General features: G+C 44.4%; 1 protein-coding gene across 1 annotated transcript; it reads right to left on the minus strand.

The window, feature by feature from the left end:
• Positions 1 to 2,943: 2,943 nt before the first annotated feature.
• On the minus strand, positions 2,944 to 7,152 carry LOC118096150 (protein NDNF-like). The gene is made up of 3 exons (XM_035137515.2): positions 6,968 to 7,152; positions 4,912 to 5,045; positions 2,944 to 4,295 (listed from the first exon to the last, which is right to left on the minus strand). Exons 1-3 carry the CDS (start codon positions 7,150 to 7,152, stop codon positions 2,944 to 2,946), a joined length of 1,671 nt encoding a protein of 556 aa, XP_034993406.2.
• Positions 7,153 to 24,824: the final 17,672 nt, after the last annotated feature.

Consider the following 24,824-nt stretch of genomic DNA (forward strand, 5'->3'; position numbering starts at 1 on the left):
AGCACTAGCCTGGTAGGTAAAGATCACCAGGAATTCTATACAGGTGAGTGTCTGGGCTGGTGCAGGAGGTGATGAACTTTCAAAATGGAGACAGTTGAGATTGGACCAGTTTCCTAACCTGCTGTTTATGAGGCTCAGAGTGTATGAAATCAGAAGACTTAGAGAACAAAGGCTTGTGGCTTTTAGGTCTTAACTGTAATAGAAATAGAGTTCTCATACTGTGATACCTGCCAAGACCTCCCTCGGAAAGCACCAGCAATTGTTTAAGGAAAGAGTGAACTCTACCCTCTCTCTCAATCTACTTCTACTATTGTGTGTGTTTTGGAAGGACGAGGCGGCAGAAAGCTAAGCTGTCTCATCAGTTAGTGTAATGCAGAGAAATGCTACCCAAATCTGGAAAACACAAGTTTAGATGCTGGATTCTGATATCTGCAGGAAATGGGACTGCCAGGACTACTCCCACCACTGGTTTGAGAAGCGGTATACACACAACATCAGCCACAATCCATATCTATCCTGTTGTTTCTTACAAAATAGTGAAACTTGCTTCAATCCAAGTTGAGAACAAGAATGCCTTAGTGGTGATTTAAGTCGGTAATGCATAAACATCCTGTGTGTCGCCGATGCAGATTAATAACGTCTTTAACCCGTCTTGGTATTCCAAATCTCCACTCCAGAAACAAACCGGACCCATCAAATTATTTCCCACTGCCAGCCCTGAATTTGAATTCTTTTAATTAAAACATCTCAAATCCCCAAAGTGACGTGGTTAGCAGATCAATCGCTGGTTCGGCTAAGGAAATGGCATTTTCTCTAAATGGGAAGTATTATGCTATGGGGATATTCTATAAACCCGCTTGGGGGAGTTTATAGATCTGTTTGCCTGTTCCTTTGTTTATCTGTCACAACTATTCTTTAGGCCTTTGTTTCTTTAGGCCAAGGTTCTCTCGCTCACAGATTTCTCATTGCAAAAAAGTGGAGAGCAAGTGCGTGCTTGCTGGCTCCACCCTCCCCAACACATTCCTGATCTGTTTCCTACAGTCTCCATGCTTTGGGGCAAAATATCTGCAGCAGGGAGCCAGCCCTACTCCATTCAGAACCCTGTGCAAGTAGAGTTCTTCATTACACAGCAAGGCTCCATGAGAAGAGCTGGCTTCCCACGGCTGACATTAATCTCTCCTTAATGTCTCCTCACCCACGTAATGGGAAACTTCGAAGGGTTGAGAGTCGCTCATTAATGCCGGTAGGGACTTCTGACAGGAGCCTTTCCCAAAGGTGCCGTGGGCTTTGAAGAAACTCAATCTCAGGTCACAAGGGAGAAACGTGCTAAGAGGAAGGCACGCTTGGCAAATCCACACCGTGATCAACGCCTGCCTGGAAACCAATGTCCCCACCGTGGAAGGATGTGTGGATCCAGAATTGGCCTCCACAGAAACTTACGGACCCATTGTTAAAACTGTGTTTATGGAAGACAATCTTACTCAGCTACAAGTGATCGCCAAAGAAGAAGAATGGGAAACTTATGAAGGAGTAACATCTGAATACGGCTGTTGGTACATGATTCTAGGTATATTCAGCCTTGCAAATCACTGGACAGCCAATGCATCATGAGACCCACATTGGGGTGTGTGTGTGTGGGGGGGGGTGCCTCACAACATGGGAGCTATGGGGTACAGAAACCCCCACGATTTGTCCCTACAAGGTGGAGTAGTAACGGAATTGGCTGAATTTAAACCATCTTTCTTTCTTTTTGCTCTCCCAAGCTCTATGTATGGGCTAAATTAGAAACTACTACAGTGGGAAAAAGAGTAACAGTTCATCCCCACTGAATACCCAGCTGTCAGGCAATGAGAGTCAGTGTGGTGTAGTGGTTAAGAGTGGTGGACATGTAATCTGGGGAACCAGGTTCACTTCCCCGCTCCTCCACATGCAGCTGCTGGGTGACCTTGGGCTAGTCACACTTCTCTGAAGTCTCTCAGCCCCACTCACCTCACAGAGTGTTTGCTGCGGGGGAGGAAGGGAAAGGAGAATGTTAGCCGCTTTGAGACTTCTTCGGGTAGTGATAAAGCGGGATATCAAATCCAAACTCTTCTTCTTCTTGTGGGTCACTTTTTCAGTCTGCGCTGCGATATTCCTCTCAGGCTCTGCTGAGGTTACCTGCACTTTGCCAAAGGCAGAGGGAGTGGATTCCAAGAGCTGAATTCTCATTGGAGAGATATCTTACAAAGTATGTTTGCTTTAGGTCCATTAAAATTATCCTCTCCCTCACGCCAGTTTTGGATTTCGTAGGTTTCGAAGATGAATGCTTTGGGTGGTGTTCAACTAAGAGTTACCCTTTCTGTGCCCCTCTCTGGGAAAACAGCCAGATAGCAGGCCTATCTATTGCACTGCTACTGCGTGGAATTTAGCCATGAGGAAGCAGCCTCTGTAGTCTGGACTGTGGCTCAATATTAGAGCATCTGGCTTTGCATGTAGAAGGTCCCAGGTTCAATCCCCAGCTTCTCCAGGTAGGTCTGGAAAAGATTACCTGTCTGAAACCCTAGAAAACTGCCACCAATCAGTGTAGACAATACTGAGCTTGATAGAACAGTGGTCTGACTTGGGATAAGTGTCCCAGAGCACAACAGAATGAACACGGCTGAGTTAGACATGCTAATTTCAGTGGGTCTGCTCTGAGTAAAAGTTAGTTGGATACCACCCTTCTGTTTTAAACCCTTTCAATGAAATTGCAGATAAGAGCAAGATAGAATTGCAGGGGGAAAGGTCTTGGGAGCAAGTCTACTTTTCTACACAGAGATTCCACCTCTCAAATCTTGCAACGTAAAACACTGTTTTCTATCCCAGTCCGAGCACGTTTTGAGTGGCGTGGGTCACAAATGCTGCCCGTGCATGGAATTCCTCCAACTTTGTCATTCCTCAGGAACCCATCTTTGAAGGAGAACTTCAACATTTCTTCCGTGTCTTTACCACTTTACTGTAATATCTGACTGGAATCCCAGAAGGCCCAATAAGGTAAACATCAAATAAGTAGACTGTGCCTGCTTCAAGCCCACCGATGGTTTCGGTCGTCACGGCTCGCCGGAGATTGAGATCGTGGAAGTATTTGCACAGCACCTTTTCGCCTTTTTGCCTTGACTCTGGCCCTGAGCACCTGTCGGCGTTCCTGGTTTCCATCCACACCTGGTCCTCCTCGATCTCTTTCTTGTAGACGCAGTACTTGCTCATCTGCTGTGTGCCCAGCCAGGCAATGGTGACCGAATTGCAAGTCCTCAGCTTGCTGAATGACTTGATTTTCAAACTCTCTGGCAAGACTGGGAAGAAAGGCCTGTGGAAGAGAGAGGACACCTGTACCTTCACAGATGCATTTGAAGGCTCTGTGGAACCCAGGTGCACCAGGTAAAGGTCTCCCGGCCTTCCCTTCAGCATGAAGTGCCTCAAGCCGGCAAAGCTCTCTGACATGAGCACTTTCCCACCTCTGGCTATCTCGACCCGTATTTGGCCACTGCAAGACTGAAAAGCAAACTGAACCTGCTTTTGCACAGCCTGGTACTGTAGATCATGGAGAGCTTGCTTCCTCCCATCCAGGGTGAGTTGAATCACCTTCCCATCCTTTAGGATGGTGGCTTTGGGCTCCGGTTCCTCGAGGGTTCGGGCAAAGGTTCCAGTGTAGGCAGCACTGGCGTTGGTGAGGAAGTTGACCACAAACACATCAAAGTAATACTGAGTGCTGGGACTCAGGTTGGTGACTGTGTAGGTCTTCTTGGTGCCAACACATATCTGCCTCACCTCCCCATTGCCAGCTTTGCCAACAAGGCTCAGTTCGCCGTTGGGCGAGATCATCACTTGCTGAGGGTCCAGGACATAGGGGGATAGTGAGAGCGCTAACGCTTGCGACGACGTCACCCCAGAAGGTCTTAGGGCTGTTTCCGCTGCGCATAAGCTCTTGTAGTTATGCCTTTCATTCACCAGAAGACAATACTGGACATTTTCTTTGTGCTGCAGGGCTGTCGAACTCTGCTTCCAAGCTAGGGTTACTGTGGTGTGGCCTATGCCGATGACATCTATGCGTGGATCCGTTGGGAGTTCTGGATACAGGTGCTCAGAAGTTGTGTCTGTCGTTAGATACACCGTGATTTGGGTGTCTCTTTCAATGGACAGGAATTCCAGCACGTAGACAGCGGAATAGTAAGATGTTCCCGTGTATGTCTCCACAGAATTGCCTCTGTAGCTGAAGAGAGTAGACACAGTCTTCATGGTCTTTGGAAACTTTAAGGCTTCCTGAACGTCCAAATTATCTGTCAATGACATATGGAAATGCAAAAATATTTAAAGTCACGCTTCTTTGGGGGATGGGCAGAAATGTTCAGCTAGGTTTGGAGAACATATTTTAGACTGAAGGCCTTGTTCCCTTCTGTGTGTCAGGGACTGGGCAGAGGAGGAATGGTGGAGACCACCTCCCCAGCTTGACCCTTCCAGGGAGAAGGAAGAGGAAGGCAGTTTAGATTTACAACAGGGATTTGAGGGAGGTCACAGCTCAGAGGCAGATGAGGGGAGAAGTTGAGAAATAATGGGATAGGGGGAGGAAGCACCAGGGAGATGACAGCTGACGGACACAGTGTCTTTAGAAAGCATTCCATACCCCCCCCCCCCCCGAACTCGGCAAGCCTTACAAGTAGGTGAGCAAAGAGCTCAAAGACAGAGGGCACTTAGCAGCACCCATAGGAGAGATGATGAGAGTGATGAATGAGGAAGTGGAGGAGACGGGGGTGGAGATTCACTCGGGACAAATATACCAGTGTTTTTTTCTGCTGTCGGGAAGGGGAAATGGAGCCAAGGGATGAATTAGCCATTATGAATGGCTAGCTTACATTGATGACCCTCCTAATCCATGGCCTTGCATGCATCTCTTACCACGTGCTGCTTTTCCAAGGTAGTTTGCTGAAGTCTTATGGACCCGGATGCTCCACTCAACGGGGACATCGCACGGAGTCACTCTCACAGTGAACGGTGCAGAGGTCCTGCCTTTCTCTAAAACAAAATAGTACCTTGGAAAGAAGAGAGAAGAAGAGTCCTTGAGAGTCATTGTACACTGTAGGCTTCCAGTAGAAGGGACATCCCTAGCAAATGCATACAGCATCAATGAGCTGTGGCTCTTCCCATTCACAAGTCTGGGAGCTACAGCAGTGGATACTGAGGTGGGGCTGTGCCACTCACCTGACCACCAGTTAACATCTCAGCTCAAATCTGCAGAAAACTTAATAAAATCCACAGCAACCACAATCCCAGTAGAGGGCCTCTTGCAAAGTACTGCCACACATGCACAAGTCTTTTATTTTGTGACTGCTGAGACCGTCTGGGGAGATTTGTAACATCATCTGATCACGTAGTCACATGCCTCACATCTGGACTTTGTGAAGGTAGAATTAGTTTTGAAATGCTTTGGATGGGTAATTTCTATGTGATTAATAAGGTGTTGTTTTTAATGCGAGCCCCAGTTTTTAGCAAGCATACTTATAAAATGGAATTTTTATAAGTCCATTTGGAACAAATATTTTAAAACTCAACCCGTTGCTTCAACTGAGGATAGATGCCATATTTTAAAACCACAACCAATTACTCCAATTTATTCTTTTCATTTTTACTGCCCCTCTGAGAGTTCTTCTATGTGCTCTTGCGGCCATGCTATACATTATGTAACCTGGTAGCATTTACATGGCCTTGCTCCTCTCACATTCTCTGCAGTGCCTGTGTATGAAGCGAAGCAGCTGGCTTTCATATATGAATATGCATCAGATTTATAGGTGCTAATGTGATGAATTGGTGTCTCGGGGGAATAGGAGGGAACTACTGGTGACAGAGCAGAGAACCTCCTTGCAAAAATGGTGATAATAGGGAACTTCACATTCTGGTGCATAATACTGTTACTTGTAGAAGCAATATATAATAGAAATATCATGAGAAACCATATATTTCTTCAAATGAGATCTCTGCATTGTAACCCACAATGGGAGAGTTCCAGTTGAAGATTGCAGCCAGTCAGCCACGCTTTCCTTCAGTATGTTATAAGTTGTTAGGGGCTCCTGTAAGCCAGTTTCTTCTCTCTGCTTGTCTTTCTTCCCCAACTCTCACTCAGCTTTCTGTAGCTCCGATGAGATAATTGAGGAAGCTAACATTTGTAGGGTTTGTGTTCGGCATCACTGCATTCCTCAGGATTTACCGGAGCATGGGAATATGTACGTCCCTCTAGATTTGGCTCCAATTAAGATTTGGCTCCTTTAAGTTCAACATTCACAGGAATGATTCCCCACCCCCGGTACAAAGAGAGCTAGCATTTCATCAGGTGTGTGTCTGCTTATCTATTATTGAGGCAAGGATACGTAAAGAGCACAGGCCACTTTCATTTCTGGAGATGAATAATGAAGAACGTTGTCCATCATTCCACCAACTGGAAGAGATAGAGTCTGCTGCTAAGTAATGTGGTGGTACTTATTTCTGGGGGATATGAACACAATGGAGCTATTTTGTTAGTTGTTTAAGCTTGCTCTTCTGACTGCTGTAGAGTGACAGTGTATAATTTTGATCTTAGATGGTGTGTGCTGCTTGCTGCAAATTTCATATTTTACACAGACTCAACAAAAGGGTTGTGCATTAGATGACGCCCTGTGTGGTTAGCAGATTTTTGTAAACAAGCGCCTGCTTCCCCCTCCCTTTGATGGTTAGTGGCTCTTTCCTTTTCTAAAGGAAAGCAGAGCAATACGTTTGGCACCAGCTTGGCTGCAGGAGTCTCTGGAAGGAGGCGTCCAAGGCGCCACCCAACCATCTTAGGGAATCCACTCTGGATTTCTGCTGGGTTTCCTCCTCAGCCTTTTCTTTTCCCAAAGATGTCCTGCAAGCCAGAGGAGGTCTAGGGTGTGGTGTGGCTGCAAGAATTCGGAAGAAATGAGGGGACATATAAGGCTCCCTTTACCTTTTGGGTACATCTTCCAAGAGGTGCACAGTGGTTTCCTTGCCGTCTGCGAGGATGAATGTATGATAAAAGTTGAGGAGCTCACTCTTGAAGCTTTGCTGTATGCTGTGGGCTACCTCCGTCGAATGGCAGAAGCACATGGCCAAGAGGAGCACTGGAGGCAGGCAAGCCTGGGACCCGGACATCGTGAGCGCTGCAACAAGCAGGGGACACATGAACAAGGCTGGAGAAGATTTCTTAAATTCTATACCATGCTATTGAGAAACTACAGATCACAGGTGACAAATAGCTCAGCCAGACCCTATGTGAGTGGAGTTTCATATCTAAACATACAGCAGGACACCTACTGTGTGATGCCTCCTCCGGCTGTTCAAACATATCTATTTATTAAAGCTTTCCATGGCCTGCGATCCCACTTTAATGGTTTCTAACTAAAATCATTTTGACATGTTGTTTTTATTTGTGTGTGTGTGTGTGTTTGTGCGTGTGCGCGCATGCCAGACCTTCCAAGCGTCCCTATTTTCCAGGGATGTCCCTGATTTAGAGAAGCCATCCTGGTTTCTGATTTGATCCCGGAATGTCCCACTTTTCCTTAAAGGTAAAGGGACCCCTGACCATTAGGTCCAGTCATGACTGACTCTGGCGTTGCGGCGCTCATCTCGCTCTATTGGCTGAGGGAGCCGGCATACAGCTTCCAGGTCATGTGGCCAGCATGACAAAGCCGCTTCTGGCGAACCAGAGCAGCACACGGAAACGCTGTTTACCTTCCCGTTTGGAGCGGTCCCTATTTACCTACTTGCACTTTGATGTGCTTTTGAACTGCTAGGTTGGCAGGAGCTGGGACCGAGCAATGGGAGCTCACCCCGTCGCAGGGATTCGAACCGCCAACCTTCTGATCAGCAAGCCCTAGGCTCTGTGGTTTAATCCACAGCGCCACCTGCGTCCTCACTTTTTCTTAGGACGTCCCTATTTTCTTTGGAGAAATGTTGGAGGGTATGGCACACACACACATATACAGCACACATATGATATAAAGACTGGTTTATAGGAAATTGTCTTATTGTACATCACCTTGGTATTATTTGAATGTCGGGCAATATATCAATCTTTTGAAAGAAGGGAAAAAATATTCATACCCTGATGATGATGGTGATGATTAAAATGTATATACCGTCCTATACCTGCAGGTCTCAGGGTGGTTATAATAAAAGATCACAATATAAAAACACAAAATACATGATAAAAATACAAACAAAAACAGCCCAGTAATCTCCACCCCCATCCCCAACACATTTTAAAAGGGCATTGGATGTCAATCAGCCAAGGGCCTGGTTAAAGAGGAATGTTTTGGCCTGGCACTTAAAGGTGTATGTTGAACCAGCTGAACCTCCCTGGAGAGAGCATTCCACAATCAGGGAGCCACTGCAGAAAAGGCCCGTTCTTGTGTTGTCACCGTCTCATGGAAGAGGCACACGAAGAAAGGCCTCAGAAGATGATGGCAGAGTTTGGATCAATTTATATGGAGGGAGGCGGTCATTGAGGTATCATGGTCCTGAGCCGTTATTGGTGCCTAGGGGTGGTAAATATTTTTCCGCCTGCGGGCCACATTCCCTTGCAGACTGGGTGCACTGGGTTTTACATCATTGTCTTTGAATGGAACTTGGTTTGGGAATGTTTTGAACTGATTGTCTGGATATGTCCCAAGGCAGATAGAAGAGCACTGGAGTTAAGCTTAAATTAATGGTTGTGTGTGGTGCTTTCAGGGAGGGGAGGAGTTGTGTCACCTAGCACGAGTGATGTCACAGGCACTGTTCAATAGGCACTCCTGCAGACACATCCCAGGCAACACTTCCAACCACAACCGGTCCCACTTGCCGTGGAAAAGAGCTGCATTTTCTATAGCAGAGTGCTGGGAATTTGTGATGTCTGGAAGTTATATAACAAAGAAGCAAATGGCAGCACGTTTGTCGCAGCATAAACTGGTCATCTGGAAGGACCATCGCTTTAAATGATTAAGAGAGAAAATAGAGCAGCATATGGTGTCAGAGTGGGGAAAACTGCCAACTTCTGACAACCATTGTGGCTGCAGAACAAAGTGTCGGTAGGTAGGGGGTGCTCTTAGAACAGTATCAATTTTGGGAGAAAGCCTCCTTAAGCTGAACTGTAACACACAGTCAATAAATTAGCAAATTTGATTCACAAACAGTGAGAGGAGAGAGAATGAGCCATAAATACAGAAGAACAAAGAAACAACCTTTATTATTTAGCAGGTTTTTTTTTTAAGATCAGTAGATCAACTCCACTAACTGTTAGAATTCTGGTTAATATTTATGTCTCGAGTCTGTAGTACTATCACTGCACTACATCTGAATTTGATTTGTAATTCTGATCCTTGTCAGTGATGTATCATGAGAGCAGGCAATTTTCACCGACCAGGAAATGTAGCACCACATTCTGTCCTACACCTCAAAAGCGATAGCATTTATGTTGCCTTCAGGATTTAGGATGCCTTCATAAAATGTGAAGCAGGGAAGTAAATGGTTCATATAAAAAAAACAAAAAAACCCTGTCCAAATATGAATGAATGATGCTTGCCGAATTCTCCTGCATCTCAGTCACCTCAATAAGAATAACAGTATATTAACATTCTCACTATATATTCCTTTTGCAGTTTGTTTGCTCAAACCATGTATTATAAAGTCAACATAAATACTCAGACTTCTAAATCGACATGAACTTTAGGTTTTCCATACTTTAAAGGTAAACAGTGGTCACAGATTGCATTGATCCCCAAGCCTTCTTGCCTGGTAAAGACAGATATTGTAGGCTGACCCCAAATAGAAGACCATCCCAAAATCTGATCACTCTTGATAAACCTATAAACAGATTCTCGGTGGTGAAAATAAATAAATACAAAATAAATCGAGAGGGAGGAACCAACCATTTTACTGCACTTACTTTTAGACAGAGGGTATCCTGGCAACTTTCTCTCTCTGCAGAAATCCAAATGAAACACTCTGACCCAGACTTTTTGAGATCTTCACTGGCAGATGAAAAACACAACTGGGAAACCTGTTTTTACAAGACCGAACTGACTTTACCATATGTTTCAAGCAGAAGGATGTAAAAAAAAAAAGCTTTTAGTTTTATAGGCGAAGAGAAAGAGAAAAGTTCTTTTGTTTTTCTTTAAGCCTCTGCAATATGGATCTCCTCAAAACCAAACAGTCCCCTTCCTATACCTCTTGTACGAATATATTACAACTTTGTATTTTGAGAGCAATTTTCTTCTTCTTCTTCCTTGTGGAAAGTGACAGGCAGCCAGCTCAGCTAGAGAGGAGCGCCGTGCCCCATGGGTGGCTGCTTAGAGAGTGGGTCTTTGACAGAAATGCAAAAGTGTGTCTGTGCGGGAGGTGTGTGTGCGCGTGTGCGCGCTCATTTAACCCTTTTGTAGTATTAGGTAGCCTACAGCCTGGTTATCTCCCTGCGTATATTTCAATTGGATGTGCAGGGACCTATCCTACTTCTAAAGAGTTCTGCCGTCAGAATTGCATCAGAGTCATTTGGAACCAGAGAACTCACTGTTCTTTGACATTAAATATCAACAAATGTGAATAAATGGGTGGATTAAAAACAACAGCACACACACACCTGTTGTACACATCTAAGCCCAAGCCTAAAGTTTGTAGAATGGGCACATAGGATGGAGAATCAGCTGGAAATTAAGAAGACCCTGGCAGGACAAAACTATCATATTAGAGAAAAACAAAAGGTTTCAACCCCCATGATTCAGAGCAATGACACTCCGAAAAGTATATTGTGATAGCTTCAATATTAATAAAATGGGTTTATCAGACATGTAGGAATTATATTTAATTAAAAGTAAAAATAGTTTGGTGCTAGATTCTAAGCATGTAAGACCCATTTGTTCAATGGGACTTACGTACTTCCAAATAAGTACACATGGGATCATATTATTATTATTATTATTATTATTATTATTATTATTATTATTATTATTGAATTTCAGGTGAAGATCATAGGGCAATTCGCAACATAAAAATACAAAACACTAGATACATAATAAAACAAACACAAACCAACCAACCAACCAACACACACACACACACACACCCATCAACACATTTGAAAGGCCAACATTTTTGTTGGTGCCTAAAAATATGTAATGAATGTTTCAGGTGAGCCTCCCTGGGGAGAGCATTCCACAAATGGGAAGCCACTGCAGATAAGGCCCATTCTCATATTGCCACCCTCCAGATCTCTTGTGGAGGGGGCACACGAAGAAGGGCCTCAGATGATGATCAGATGATGAAAGTCTGGGAGCAGTTCTTAAGGGGAGAGATGGTCCTTGAGGTACTGTGGTCCTCAGCCATATAAGGATTTATGGGTCAAAACCAGGACTTTGAATTGGGGCCAGAAACTAATTAGCAGCCAGTACAGTTGGGCCAGGATTATCATTATATTGTGGACCTTTTTTAGGTTGCTCGCCACAGAAATTAATGCACTCCTTTCCCCCCTTGAATCTTACCTAGTTGTGTCTCAATTATCAGTTGTGATCCTATTCATATATGTAGAATTTGTGGCAGTCAGCTTAAGACTCATCTTGGGTTGACCTTCTGGCTGACCCACAAAAAACAACACCTCAATGGATGCCCCGCCCCCTCAATATGGCATTGATGATCTGCATTAAACCAGGATTAAACACCCCATATGGATGCTCCTATTTAGTTAAGTGTATTTTGGCCTCCCAACATACAGCAGCTGGAAACCATGGATAAAATAAGTGGTGATGCTGCTGGGGAGATAGAAGCTAGGCGCATGCAATGGCCATCAGATTTCACTGGGATCCAGCTTAGCCGCTTTGTAAAACAGACAGCCTCATCCCAAAGCACTTCATGATCTGCATGATTTGATCCAGGTCCATCTGAACCCTCTGTGTTTCCCTTGCTATTGAGAAATGAGACATTTTTTAAAATCCCATCCCACTTTTGACAGAAGTGAATCGTTATTAGACATGGTAGCCCCTCCACAATGGATGGAATCTACCTACATGCAGGGATATATTTCTAGGGACCTTTCTGCTTGACACCTTTAAAAAAAATTCCTCCCCCCTCCAAAGGAAAAAAAAAGGCTTTCCTGATGTTTCTATGTTCTACAATGCAAACATACGGAGATAATCTGGATCAAAATTCATATGTGACTTTTTAAAGCGAGAATTTCTCAAACATTAAATCCTCGCTTTCCAGAGTCCATGCATAGCACTTGTCTGTTCTCTTGTTGAGACCTCAGCTTATCCTGCAAGATAGTCACGTTTTCAAGGGGGTAATAGAGGCCCTTTGCGTTGCGGCACAAGTGCTGCCCTCATCTGAGGCAAGGCTCTGGCACTATAAATGAAGACATTTACAAAGTAGAGATCTGGTGCTGCTTCATAAAGAAGCAGCCATTCTGTTTCAGTTATAAGCTCCACCTTTCACTGAAAGGTGCTCCTTCAAGTTAAAGGAGCCCAGCTTGTTCCAGCAGTCTTTTACTCTGATGGGGAGATTCTAATTGTACAGAGATTTCTGTGATGGAATCATCTGAGTTGAGAGCACACCAGTGTGACATCCCTGGGCTGGAGAGAGATGGTCTCATGATGAGCTCAGGACCACAATACCTCAAGGACCGCCTCTTTTCATATGAACCTACCTGGTCCCTGAGATCATCTTCTGAGGCCTTCCTTCGTGTGCCTTCTCCACGAGAGGTCCAGAGGGTGGCATCATGAGAACGGGCCTTCTCTGCAGTGGCTCCTCTTCTGTGGAATGCTCTCCCCAGGGAAGTTTGCCTGGCACCTTCATTACACACTTTTAGGCATCAGGCAAAGACGTTCCTTTTTAACTAGGCCTTTGGTTGTTCCACTTTACAGCCTATGCCCTTTTATAATGCATTTTTTGGGGGGGGGGGCTATTGGGTTGTTGTTTTTATTTTTAGTAGGTATTTTGTGGTTTTATATCCTGCTTTTATTCTGCAAACCACCCTGAGACACCCGGGTATAGGGTGGTATATAAATTCAATTAATCACCATCACCATCATCTAGTTACGCTTCGTGATGTGGGCTCTACATGCAATGATCCCTCTGACTCGGACTCCTCAATCTGAAGAAGCAGGATGTGACTCTCAGGATCACGACCCTATGCTGCTCATGCCAGGAAGGCAAAATGAGATCATCTTCAGGTGTAGTTTCCAACCTAGCATTGTTGTGGGGAGGGCAGGGGCAGCCCTTCATATATTGAAGGTGAGCGTTTGAAGTGGGGGACCTCCTGTATTCAAGGAGGGTTTTTATGTACTTTAGAACCCTGGAACATTAGAGCCCAAAAGTAGGAGATGCTCTCCATTTCAGAAGGTTGACCTCCAGTCCACGGAGGACAACATTGACAATGACGGTGGGGTTGGAGGTTAATATACTCCTCCCACTCCACAACTAATATTGTGCTTAAACACATCCTGACACACATTAAGTACCTCATACAGCACATGAGAAATATTAACAGCATATAAGCAAATCAGTAAGTTACTCACACAAGCATATACTTTTTATTAACAATAAATAATATAACCAACTTCGATTAATCTAAATAAATTTCTCCTTACTCGCAGTCAATATTCAAGTGTCAAGTGTGCTGCAAAAACCTATTAATTTTAATAGAACTGGGAGGAACATTTACCTATAAACATCCAGAAGTATAAATTATTTCTGTAAATACACTAAATATTAAATGTGCCTTTGCAAGCTACGTGAGACAGAGCAATCTGCTAGTTTGGGGGATGCTACAAGATTATTTGTTCAGGTAGTGATAGCAACTGATCGCAAGAACATGTTCCTTGGAGGAACTACGGTGGATGCAGATCTGAGCAATATCCAGCACTAAAAATGCCGGCAAATACGCAAACTGTAACTTAATCTTATTTCGTCAGCCCCATATTTCTGCTGCACAACGCATTTGATATTGTTCTGTCCCAACAATTTGGGAAAGAAAGGGTTACTATGTTCTTAAAGTGCAGCCCTGAACTGATGGAAGATTGCATCTATATGATGTATCTCATTTAAGGAGGAAATTCCTTGTTTTTATGACAGAACTGCTTCTTAACTAGTGTTGAGATGATGCAGCAAGGGGGATTGGATTGGGGTGGGGAATTCTTAGCCAAGTTTGGTCTGAACTAGAATATGAAGTGTAGTTCCTATGTGAATCAAGCATCTTGAAATGCATTGATAGCCATTTTTGTTTCACTTCCATCTTGCCATGTGTGTGTATGTATACACACATATACCCTAGCCAAGCTTTGAGCTGCTTAGAGTATACATTAACTTGTGTCTTGTACCTTAACTTGTACATTAGCTTGTGCCTATAAGCATTGCTCAGTATCATCAGAAAGCTGCAACCCCATTTTTTTGCTTTCTGGAGTGTAAGGTAAAGGATAAAGGGACCCCTGACCATTAGGTCCAGTCGTGACCGACTCTGGGGTTGTGGCGCTCATCTCGCATTATTGGCCAAGGGAGCCGGCGTACAGCTTCCAGGTCATGTGGCCAGCATGACAAAGCCGCTTCTGGCGAACCAGAGCAGCACACGGAAACGCCATCTACCTTCCCGCCGGAGCGGTACCTATTTATCTACTTGCACTTTGATGTGCTTTCGAACTGCTAGGTTGACAGGAGCTGGGACCGAGCAATGGGAGCTCACCCCGTCGCAGGGATTCAAACCGCCGACCTTCTGATTGGCAATCCCTAGGCTCTGTAGTTTAACCCACAGCGCCACCTGCGTCCCTTTCTGGAGTGTAGCTGTGTTTATTTCCACATAACTCTCATTGTATTCAAGTAGAACTTTACTTCTGGTTAACACTAATTCTTAGGACTGCTGCCTTTGTCTCACCCCTGCGAGATCATGCGTTCCCCAACCTCCTCCTGAAAATTGTAAAAGATTGCACAGCACTGTGTGTTACCCAGTGATCTGTGCCTCATCTTAACAGGGTGATCCTATTTTTTGCTTCTGAGCTACAGTGTTGCTGTCGTACATGCAAATGGATTAACCTAACACAAACAGAACTAATCCTTTGCCCCACCCTTCAATAAATGCATGCACTTAAAGATCAACGCTAATGCATTCGATATACCACTTGAACAACAATGTTAAGTCCTTTTAATTACTACCCAAAAGCAAGGGATTAAAAGAACCAAATGTATAAATTGAACACAGGCTTGCCAAGTGCTGCTTTGCAGATGATGTATGCTTTTTTCTGTTTTGCAGCTGTGTGATTTGTGTTCGCATTGTATTGTAATGTGTAATGGCCATTGGCTACAATCAATTGATGGGGGGCAGGGAGATGATGCATGACAGCTAGAGGATGATAAAGTGACTTTTGCATGTTCCAGGGCCTTATGAAAAGGGCAGTTTGTATCTCTCCCCCATGGAAGAAATGTGTGTGATCCTGATATAGCTTACACAGCATACCATGAGGCAATATCCATGAGCTTGTTTTTACAGTCATACCTCATGATACGTCTGTAACCTGCACGCATGCGCAGAAGCACTAATTTGCGCTTTGTGCATGCACAGAAGCACCACATTGCATCACGCGCATGCGCAGATCCAGCGCTTCATGTTGCCACCTTTTCATGTTGCGAACGAGCCGCCGGAATGGATCCTGTTCGCAACGTGAGGTACCACTGTATTTATATCATGTTGATTTTTTAAATAAAAAAAATAAATGCTACTATTAATGGCTTCTTCTTCTTCTTCTTCTTCTTCTTCTTCTTCTTCTTCCTCTTCCTCCTCAAGCAGGGGTAACAATAAAGGTAAAGGACCCCTGGACGGTTAAGTCCAGTCAAATGAGACTATGGAGTATGGCGCTCATCTTGCTTTCAGGCCAAGGGAGCTGGCGTTTGTCCGCAGACAGCTTTCCAGGTCATGTGGCCAGCATGGCTAAAGTGTTTCTGGCACAAAAGAACACCATGACAAGTGCCAGAGCACATGGAAATGCCATTTACCTTCCCGCCGCAGCAGTACCTATTTATCTACTTGCACTGGTATGCGTTTGAACTGCTAGGTTGGCAGAAACTGGGATAGAGCAATGGGAGCTCATCCTGTCGCACAGATTTGAACCGCTGACCTTCTGATCGGCCAAGAGGCTCAGTGATTTAGACCTGCTCCCACCTGCTCCCATGACAATTAGGGAGTGGCACTCTGATACACCACAACATTCGCACCAAGGGCCAGTTGCTCTCAGTTTGAGGAGACAAGCCACAGCCAGAGGCGCTCTATGGCCAAGTGGTTCCCCATACCAGTAGCTGCAGTACCTCTATCTGGCCAGCTGCACTGGGGGCTCCAAAGCATAGCAGACACTAGGCCAGACTAGCCTTTTTTGTATGGCATTCTGGCAGTGCAGAGAGTTATGCATTTGAATTGTTTTGCAGCCTTTGACAAAGGGCAGAAGTTTTCCCCTCCCTTCCATGTTCAGAAGTTGACTGCACCTTATTTCAATACCAGCAACAGGACCTGAGGACAGGAGGGGCCTTTAAGGGCCGCATGACACATAGCCAGCCTCCAATGCCCCCCTGTCCCTTTCTTCCCCCCAGTATCTGCTACCTGAAGTGGGCTGTGCTCTGCTGTTTGCTAGAGTCCCCTGCCCGTTTGAGATTTATTTTATTTGTATTTATTTAACAAAGCATATAGACTGCTCGAAGGTAATACAGCTTCTATGTGGTTAACAGTATATAAAGAAATATATAGAACATTAAAGTTATCCATAAGAGACTGAGAAGCAGCTAAAGGTCATTCATGTCAACCATAGGCTAAAAAGACACACGTTTGCAATCTCAGCTTCCACATGTCGGGCTAGGTGAGATGTACTAATTAGAAAGTAGCAGGAACTCTCGTCTCTCCTACTGTTTCGTAAATCTTTCTCTTTTTCGCAGCAATGACTTCCTTGCATGCCTCATTAAAACTTTGCACTCAGCTGCTTGGGTGATCTTTCTAACTTCCCCTGATCTCAAAAATATGCAGAATCGCATAGGAGAAACTTTGTAGAAAAACTAACAGTAGAACGGATATTATAGAGACAAATACTTGCCTTGTTGCTGGCGAATGGGAGGGAGGGAGGGAGGGAGGGAGGGAGGGGTGTTATGACCAGGTTTTGTTCTGTAGCTATATTTTGATATACACCTATGAAAACCTATAAAATTACTTTTAAAAATATGGGGCTGAAATAGCTGCCTTGTGTTTAGAGGAAGAAAAGTGGCATTTGAGCCACTTTCTAATCGTTTTCCTTCTTGGTTGATGCGTGTTTGACAGTGGCTCCAAGAAGCTGCAGTGATTACATTTGGTCACTTCCCTATACAACCCCTTCTAAGGGTGGCAGGCAGGGAAGGTGTTAATAACGGTCCTTTCTTTCCTCCCCCTTTCCCCCCTTTTTTCAAATTTTGCTGCCTTTCTGTCCCTGACATCCCATCTGTTCCAGACACTGTCTGTAATTCTTCCCAGCATTCTCCAGGGAAGGCAAGATACAATACCTTGGAATTTTAACAATCCTAAACAGATTGAGGTCTGCATATGGGGCAAAATGATTAGATTGCAAGAAATCCAATCCCATTTGCTGCCCTTGCCCTATATATTTCTTTAAGCGTGAGGGTTCAGACACTCCATGCCACTATGAATATTTTATACCGCGTGGAGGTTAGGTGGCTGCTATTCCTTTTCTTTCTTTCCATTCCCTCAGGAGAGACATGTAAACAACAGCCTTTGATTGTAGGAATTTAATGAATATGTTAGCCTTACATCTAACAGATGCTGATGATTTTGCCACCTTTTCTAATTGCAAGACGTGCATGATCACTTCCTTGGTTTTGCAAAAGCAAGGAAACTGTTAAGCCTGTTTTGCAGGCTCAGAGCTAAAGGAAAGAATTAAGGGTAGGAGGAGTTTGAGCAACTTGCCAAGAAATGGAATCTTCTCCACTTAAAACCCATTTGTCGTCCATTAAGAAGGGCGAAAACAGAAATGTGGACCACAAATCTTTCCTGAATAATGCTTGGTCTGCTGGAAGTCTGGCTCTTTCATTTATATCAGGAGTGGCTAACTTGTGGCCTTCTAAAAGATGCTAGACTATATTTCCCATGATCCTTGAGTGTTGGCCATGATGGCTGGGGCAGATGGGAGTTGGAGTCTGGAGTTGGAGGGCAACTTGGTTAGCAACCGTCATTTACATAAGCAAAAAGGCAGGATCAGATTTCTACTTGTTTTGTTCTGCTAACTGTGGTATGCTTTAATAGAACTAATTCAACATTTCACTTCGAGCATAGCTTCAGGATGAATTTTCAGGTTCCAACCCAGGTGAAATGTCTGTAGGCATTTCAATGGAAGTTGAAATAATTTTGGTAAGAATTGGTTCAGTTTCTTGTGTTTCCTTTTCTCGACATGGCCCCCAAATGGGATCTAAAATAATATTTAAGGCTAATTCAAACTACAGTAGGAATTTGGCGAAAAGTGAAAGGACTTGGGGATGGTAGTCATACATCTCTTGAACTGGGCAAGTTTCTGTCCTGATATTTCAATGCTCCCAGCAAATAATCGTATTGTAAATAAACTGATAAGGATTGACCCTGCGGTCATAAACATCTTTTGAAAAAGATGCTAGAAAGTTCAGTTAAGAGATAGGTCCTGTTTCAAAGACACATGATTCTGAGCGAGCATAATCTCTAATCACATACTGAAGCAAAAAAGGAATGGGGAATGGTATCCGGGGAAATCAGATGAAGGAGCAATCATGATCTTATTCTCCTTCCCTCCCTCCTGTATCATGCTAAAGAAAGCATGTGTAAAAAATTGTAACCAGATGGTGGCTGACACTTTGGAGAATGAAGAAAATGGATGGATTTGGTCAAGGTTTGTGCTGGAGACATTGTGAATTACACCATGCAGTTTTAGGGACCGGGGGAGGGGGAGTCCACAATTCAGATTTCACCTTGGCCATGAACTTGGCCCAGGGGGTCTTTTCAGTTCCTGAACTAATCTCTGGCATCCTACATTTTGTAATCATACCAGCACTCGCAGCAAAACATCTCCTGGTTTGCTTGTTTTTAGTACTACTTCAGAATTTAAATCACCTTGTGCACCGTGACAGAAAGGCAATCTATAAATGCAATAAATACATACACCATGAATTCAATTTGTCTCAATGAATTTGTTTTTAAATTGGTTGTATGGTGTACCATTGTCACTAGGTCTCTTTACACCAGAGGTAGCCAGGGTTAGATGCTGTTGAATTACAACTCCCATAAGCCCCTATCAGCATGGCTCATGGTCAAGGATGATGGGAGTTGTAGTCAAACAGGATCCAGGGGGCACCATGGTGTCTACCCCATCTTACAACAAAGTTTTGAGTGGAAAGTTGGAGTTTCCATCTGGAGCAAAGGATCTCAGGAATTTTGAGAGAAGCTAAAAGAGTTTCCAGAAGCAACATTTCTCAGGGGCATGCACCACACCTATGTCCACCATTAATATGCGTAAAATTATGTGTTTCTCAAACCAGGATCCCCAGCTGTTGTGGGACTACAATTTCCAGCATCCCTAGCTAGGAGGACCAGTGGTCAGGGATGATGCGAGTTGTAGTCCGACAACAGCTGGGGACCCAAGTTTGAGCAACACTGAGGGGTGTCACCTGTCTTTCCGTCCCCCCACTATCATTCGATGCACATGTATTGGGATTCCAATAGGAGAAGACATTCCTCCACCTGGCGAGAGATTTGGCACCAAACTGCACCTAAATGTCAGGATAAAATGGGGAGGGTGTGCTGCTGCTTGAGCAAAAGAACACCCAAGGAAAGTACAAACCAGTTTTTCATAAAAGTCACAGCAAATTTCGGGGGGATTCTGCTCATCTCCAAAAGCAGAGGGTCCACCAAATTTCACCTAAGGTAGCTGGCTAACTACATATCACACACCAGCTTGCATAAGAGAGCCTGGATGCTGTTTTTAATATCAGGAGCCACTGTGGGGGGAGGAAGGGAGTGCTTAAGCTGCCTACCCAACGTCCTCATATTAGAGGTTCCAGTCATGTATTTTCCTTTTCAAACCCAGGATTGGAGCCCATAGATGGAAAAGCTGCGAGGGGAGCAGCGTTTGGAGCAGAGGATCTATAGGAAATGGGATCAACATCTATTCTGCCTCTCACTTCTCTGCTTGAGATGAACCTTTCCTGTGACAATTTTAAAGAGTGTTCAGGTTCTCTGCCATGCATCTGCTTTTTACCTGCAGTTAGCTCCTAAAATTCAAGGAGATTTTGAAGTGTCCTGTTGCAGTAAAATATCTGTAAGGATTGTTAAAAGGAGGTTTGTTGTTGTTGTTGTTGTTGTTGTTGTTGTTGTTGTTGTTTAAAAAAACACCACCACTTCCATAAAACACACAAAATTTCTCAAAGAGGTTTTGATTGTACCTGTGACAAATTCACTGGAAGGAATCCTTCTATGATCTCAAGCAAACAAGCAAGTATTTTCATTATGGCCAGCTACCATGGTTTGGTTTAAAAACAACAACAACACTATGAAGTTTGGGTTAGAGCATTCACAGACACATATTGTTTCACAGTGCAGATTCTGGCTAATCCCTGGTCTCTTATGCTGTTGATGTTCCTGATATCAACCAGCACTGAAGATTTTAGAGGGGTTTGTTTCTGTTGCTCATGCTCAGCCCTTAAAAACAAAACCCATAAATAGAGTTTTTAAAAGAGCCTAATCTAATCCTGTAAAATCCAATCCCCTCCTAAAGATTACTATATAAAAATGCTTTTGACATGCATATTATAATTTCCAGGAGGATTAGAAACCTTTGCTGTAGCTCCAGCACACAACTAAACTTCAACAATGATGGGAATTGGCAATTGGGGTTTGTGAATGCACTGTGGTTGTAATAGTTCTGCTTGTCCTCTTCTTAAAGTTGTGTCGTGTTGAATTTAACAAGCTCTTTTGTAAAACTGACCATTTGTGTGATGGGGGAGGGAGAAATAAGGGATTGTTGGGGAGTTTGGAGATGGGGCTATGGGTATATGCCAGTAAATCCCTCTGGGGAGGTTAGTGCTGTTTCTGTTGCACCCTAGTCACAAGAGAGAGGTATCAGCAACTTTGTAGAAGTACCGTATTACAAAAAAGAAGAAGAAGACATTTCTGTAAAAATCCTAAGGGTGGTGTGTGAGAGAGAAAGAGAACAGGAACAAAGACTGAATGTGCTCAAAGGAAATGGAATGGGGGGAAGATGGGGGGAAGCAAATGGAATGGAGTATCCTAGAAAAAAACATGGCTGCCTGACTAGAACCTTCCACACTTTTTGTTGCAGCTCCCGCTTGGATTTACAAACAGAGCTGCCACCTATTATAACATCACGGGCAGAACTTTCACCTCATGCCACACACTATGTTTTTCACATTTGGAGGTTAATCAAGTATATCCTGATCAGTTGTAGAAATGCCAAGAATCCCACCTCCAAGAGATAGTTCTTTATATATATATATATATATATATATATATATATATATATATATATATATTAAGAAACCACACACAATTAAAATACAGAAGGGAGCAAGTGCCCTTTACTGATGGTCACCTACTGGGGGTGCTCTAAAGAGCAGTGTGGTGTAGTGGTTTGTGTGTTTGATTAGGACCTAGTAGACTAGGGTGCAAATAGCCACAAAGCTCCCTGGGTAATTTTGGACCAGTCACTGTCTCTCAGCCTAAATTACCTCACTGGGGGATTGTGAGGATATAACGGGGAGGAGGAGAACCATGTCTACAAGAAGTTAGACTGATCTATGATCCTCTGAATTTCCATTATTTTGCCTACAGATATTCACTGAGGAAGGGAGCCCAGCTATGAAGATATGCTGGCCTAACTAATTTCCTCCCCTTTGCTGACACAGCTGCAGACGCGCTGAAGTCAATCTACCTTAAGCCGCGTTTCTGATATTAGATTAGCTGTGGTGCCGACTGACATTCAAGATATATCCCCTCCAACAAGCTCATTTATTTTTATGACTCGTCTGGCAGTTGGCTCTGCTAAACTTCACCTTTGAATCGCAGCATGAAATGGGCCATTGACAGCCCAATTAGTACTTCCTGTTAGTACTATACAAAGCAGGAGAAGCCAATGGTGAGGCACCTGCTGGAGTGTTGCAAAGTGTCAGGAACCAATCGATGGGCACTTCTGACATTCCAGGGAGTGGGGAGGCAGAGCTTTCTGGGAAATGCGTGGACTGACTAGAATATCTGTGGAATGGCTTCCAAGTTGCAGGCATCCATCTGTCTCGAGAGACAATGGAGTACGCCTCCAGGGGTGATATCAAACCACTACATTAGCACCACTGAAGAGACCTCCCCAGGGCGCAAGCCTGGGCAGCATGTATGGAGGTCCTGGGCTGCCCAGATGACAAGACCCCTATCTCGGCCTTGTTGATGTGGTATAAAGGAAAACAGAGCAATATATACACCTGTATATATTGTGAAGAATAAGCAATAAAGAATAAAAAAAGTTTTTTTAAATAAGAGAGACTCCACTCTACTCCACTCCAGATTAGTTTAGGGTTAACTTCTTTCTTTCTCCCAAAGATATCCTACAAGGCAGTGGAGGTTTAGGACGAGAGTCTTCCTCCTAGATGGGCTACCTTTCTGGGTTGCCAAGCCTAATCTGCCCCTCACTTCCCACTACAGCATGTGCAGTCATAGAATCATAGAATCATAGAGTTGGAAGAGACCACAAGGGCCATCCAGTCCAACCCCCTGCCAGGCAGGAAACACCAGTCACTGCCTTCTTGACCGTTGGAGCCACTATTGCTCTTGTCTGCTCAATCCACCCAAGCATACAGTGGAAATCCATAACTCACAGAGGGTTTGAGGCCCATCTGCTACCCTCACCTGGTTTAGCTGGCCAGTTGAAGCCATTCCCGGGGCGTGGCCACTGTTGCATGCTGACAGGTTCTAGGAGCCTCAGGTGAGAGCTGGGTACAGAGTGGGGACGAAAGGTGGGCAAACTACACCAGAAGGAGCACGACATGAAGCACAGTGGAGACTGTGGTGTCTTTATGATATATGGTTTATTTACACCTATATACAACCAGTGCCTATGATGGAGGGGCTTCTGGCATCAATACCTCAAGGAGGTTTGGCTTCTCCCATATCCACAGCCTTGGATTCAAACAGAAAACAATGCACTGCTCTGGCTTTCTCTCCAGCTTGCTGCTTTTTCTTCTAGCTCCCACCACTGCAAGCTCTCTGACCTCAACTCTGGTTTTGTCCTTCTAACTAACCATGAGTTGGATGAGGGGGCGCACTCATTTGCCATGTCTCAGAGAGCCCCTTTCCTTTGGTCCCCTTAATGGGCCATCACCCAGGCAATCACCTCAACAGCAAGCAAGCCTGACATATCTTAACACTTGCTGGATCCAGGGGTTAGAAGGGGTTTGGCATATATCTTACTCCCATAAAGGTAAAGGGACCCCTGACCATTAGGTCCAGTCGTGACCGACTCTCTGGGGTTGTGGTGCTCATCTCGCGTTATTGGCTGAGGGAGCCGGCGTACAGCTTCTGGGTCATGTGGCCAGCATGACAAAGCCGCTTCTGGCAAACCAGAGCAGCGCACGGAAACGCCATTTACCTTCCTGCTATAGCGGTACCTATTTATCTACTTGCACTTTGACGTGCTTTCAAACTGCTAGGTTGGCAGGAGCTGGGACCGAGCAACGGGAGCTCACCCCGTCGCAGGGATTTGAACCACCGATCTTCTGATCAGCAAGCTCTAGGTTCTGTGGTTTAAGCCACAGCGCCACCTGGGTCCCACTTACTCCCATTGTTGTTGTTTAGTCGTTTAGTCGTGTCCGACTCTTCGTGACCCCATGGACCATAGCACGCCAGGCACTCCTGTCTTGCACTGCCTCCCGCAGTTTGGTCAAACTCATGTTCGTAGCTTCGAGAACACTGTCCAACCATCTCATCCTCTGTCGTCCCCTTACTCCCATACCCCATGACAATTGGTTAGGGACTCTGAATTATATACATTCACCAGGAAATAGGCCTTTTTTCTGTTATAAAGCATCCTCCCACCAAACCCAACATAAAATACAATAACAGCAAGACAACGCTCTAATTGTACAATAATTATTATTAATGCTTTAAAACCTTTATGCTGGGATATACAGCAAACATTGTGTGTGTGTGTGTGTGTGTGTGTGTGTGTGTGTGTGTGTGTGTGCATTGCCCTCAAGGCTCTGCAATAATAGCAAAAAAACATGTATATTCAATTGCAGCCATGCGGGGGAAATATATTAAAACTGTAGCCTTATAAAAGCGTAACGTTTCGCCTGTACACAATTGTACAAGAAATTCCATCCCCCTGTAATTTACACAAATGTGTCATAAAGTGCCATTTTTTTGGATGCTCCACACAAGGCAGCCTAATCACCCAGCAACAAGCGTTAAGTACTGTCAGAAGCTGCGGTAGAGCGCAGATGAAAGGCTAGCAAGAATGATTACCACTCAGGGGTATAAATTAGTGGAATTGTGGAGACTCAGGGGAAGGCTTTGATTTTTTTAGTAGACAGAGGTTGGGGGGGGGAGAGACAGAAGCCAGGGTCAAGGGATAGATAGCTGTCCCCTCAATTGACTTATTGATTCCCCCCTTTGCAAAAGAAAATCAATTAGGAAAAGAGGGGAAAGGCTTGGCTTTCCATCGTTAGGGCAGCTTAGGAGATCTATCCATCAGCCACCTTTTAAGGAAGGGGAGAAAGAGTAACTTGATCTACCGAAGATCTAGGGGAACAAACCAAAG

Source organism: Zootoca vivipara, chromosome 5 (assembly GCF_963506605.1).
Source record: "Zootoca vivipara chromosome 5, rZooViv1.1, whole genome shotgun sequence".
Classification (NCBI taxonomy): Eukaryota; Metazoa; Chordata; class Lepidosauria; order Squamata; family Lacertidae; genus Zootoca; species Zootoca vivipara.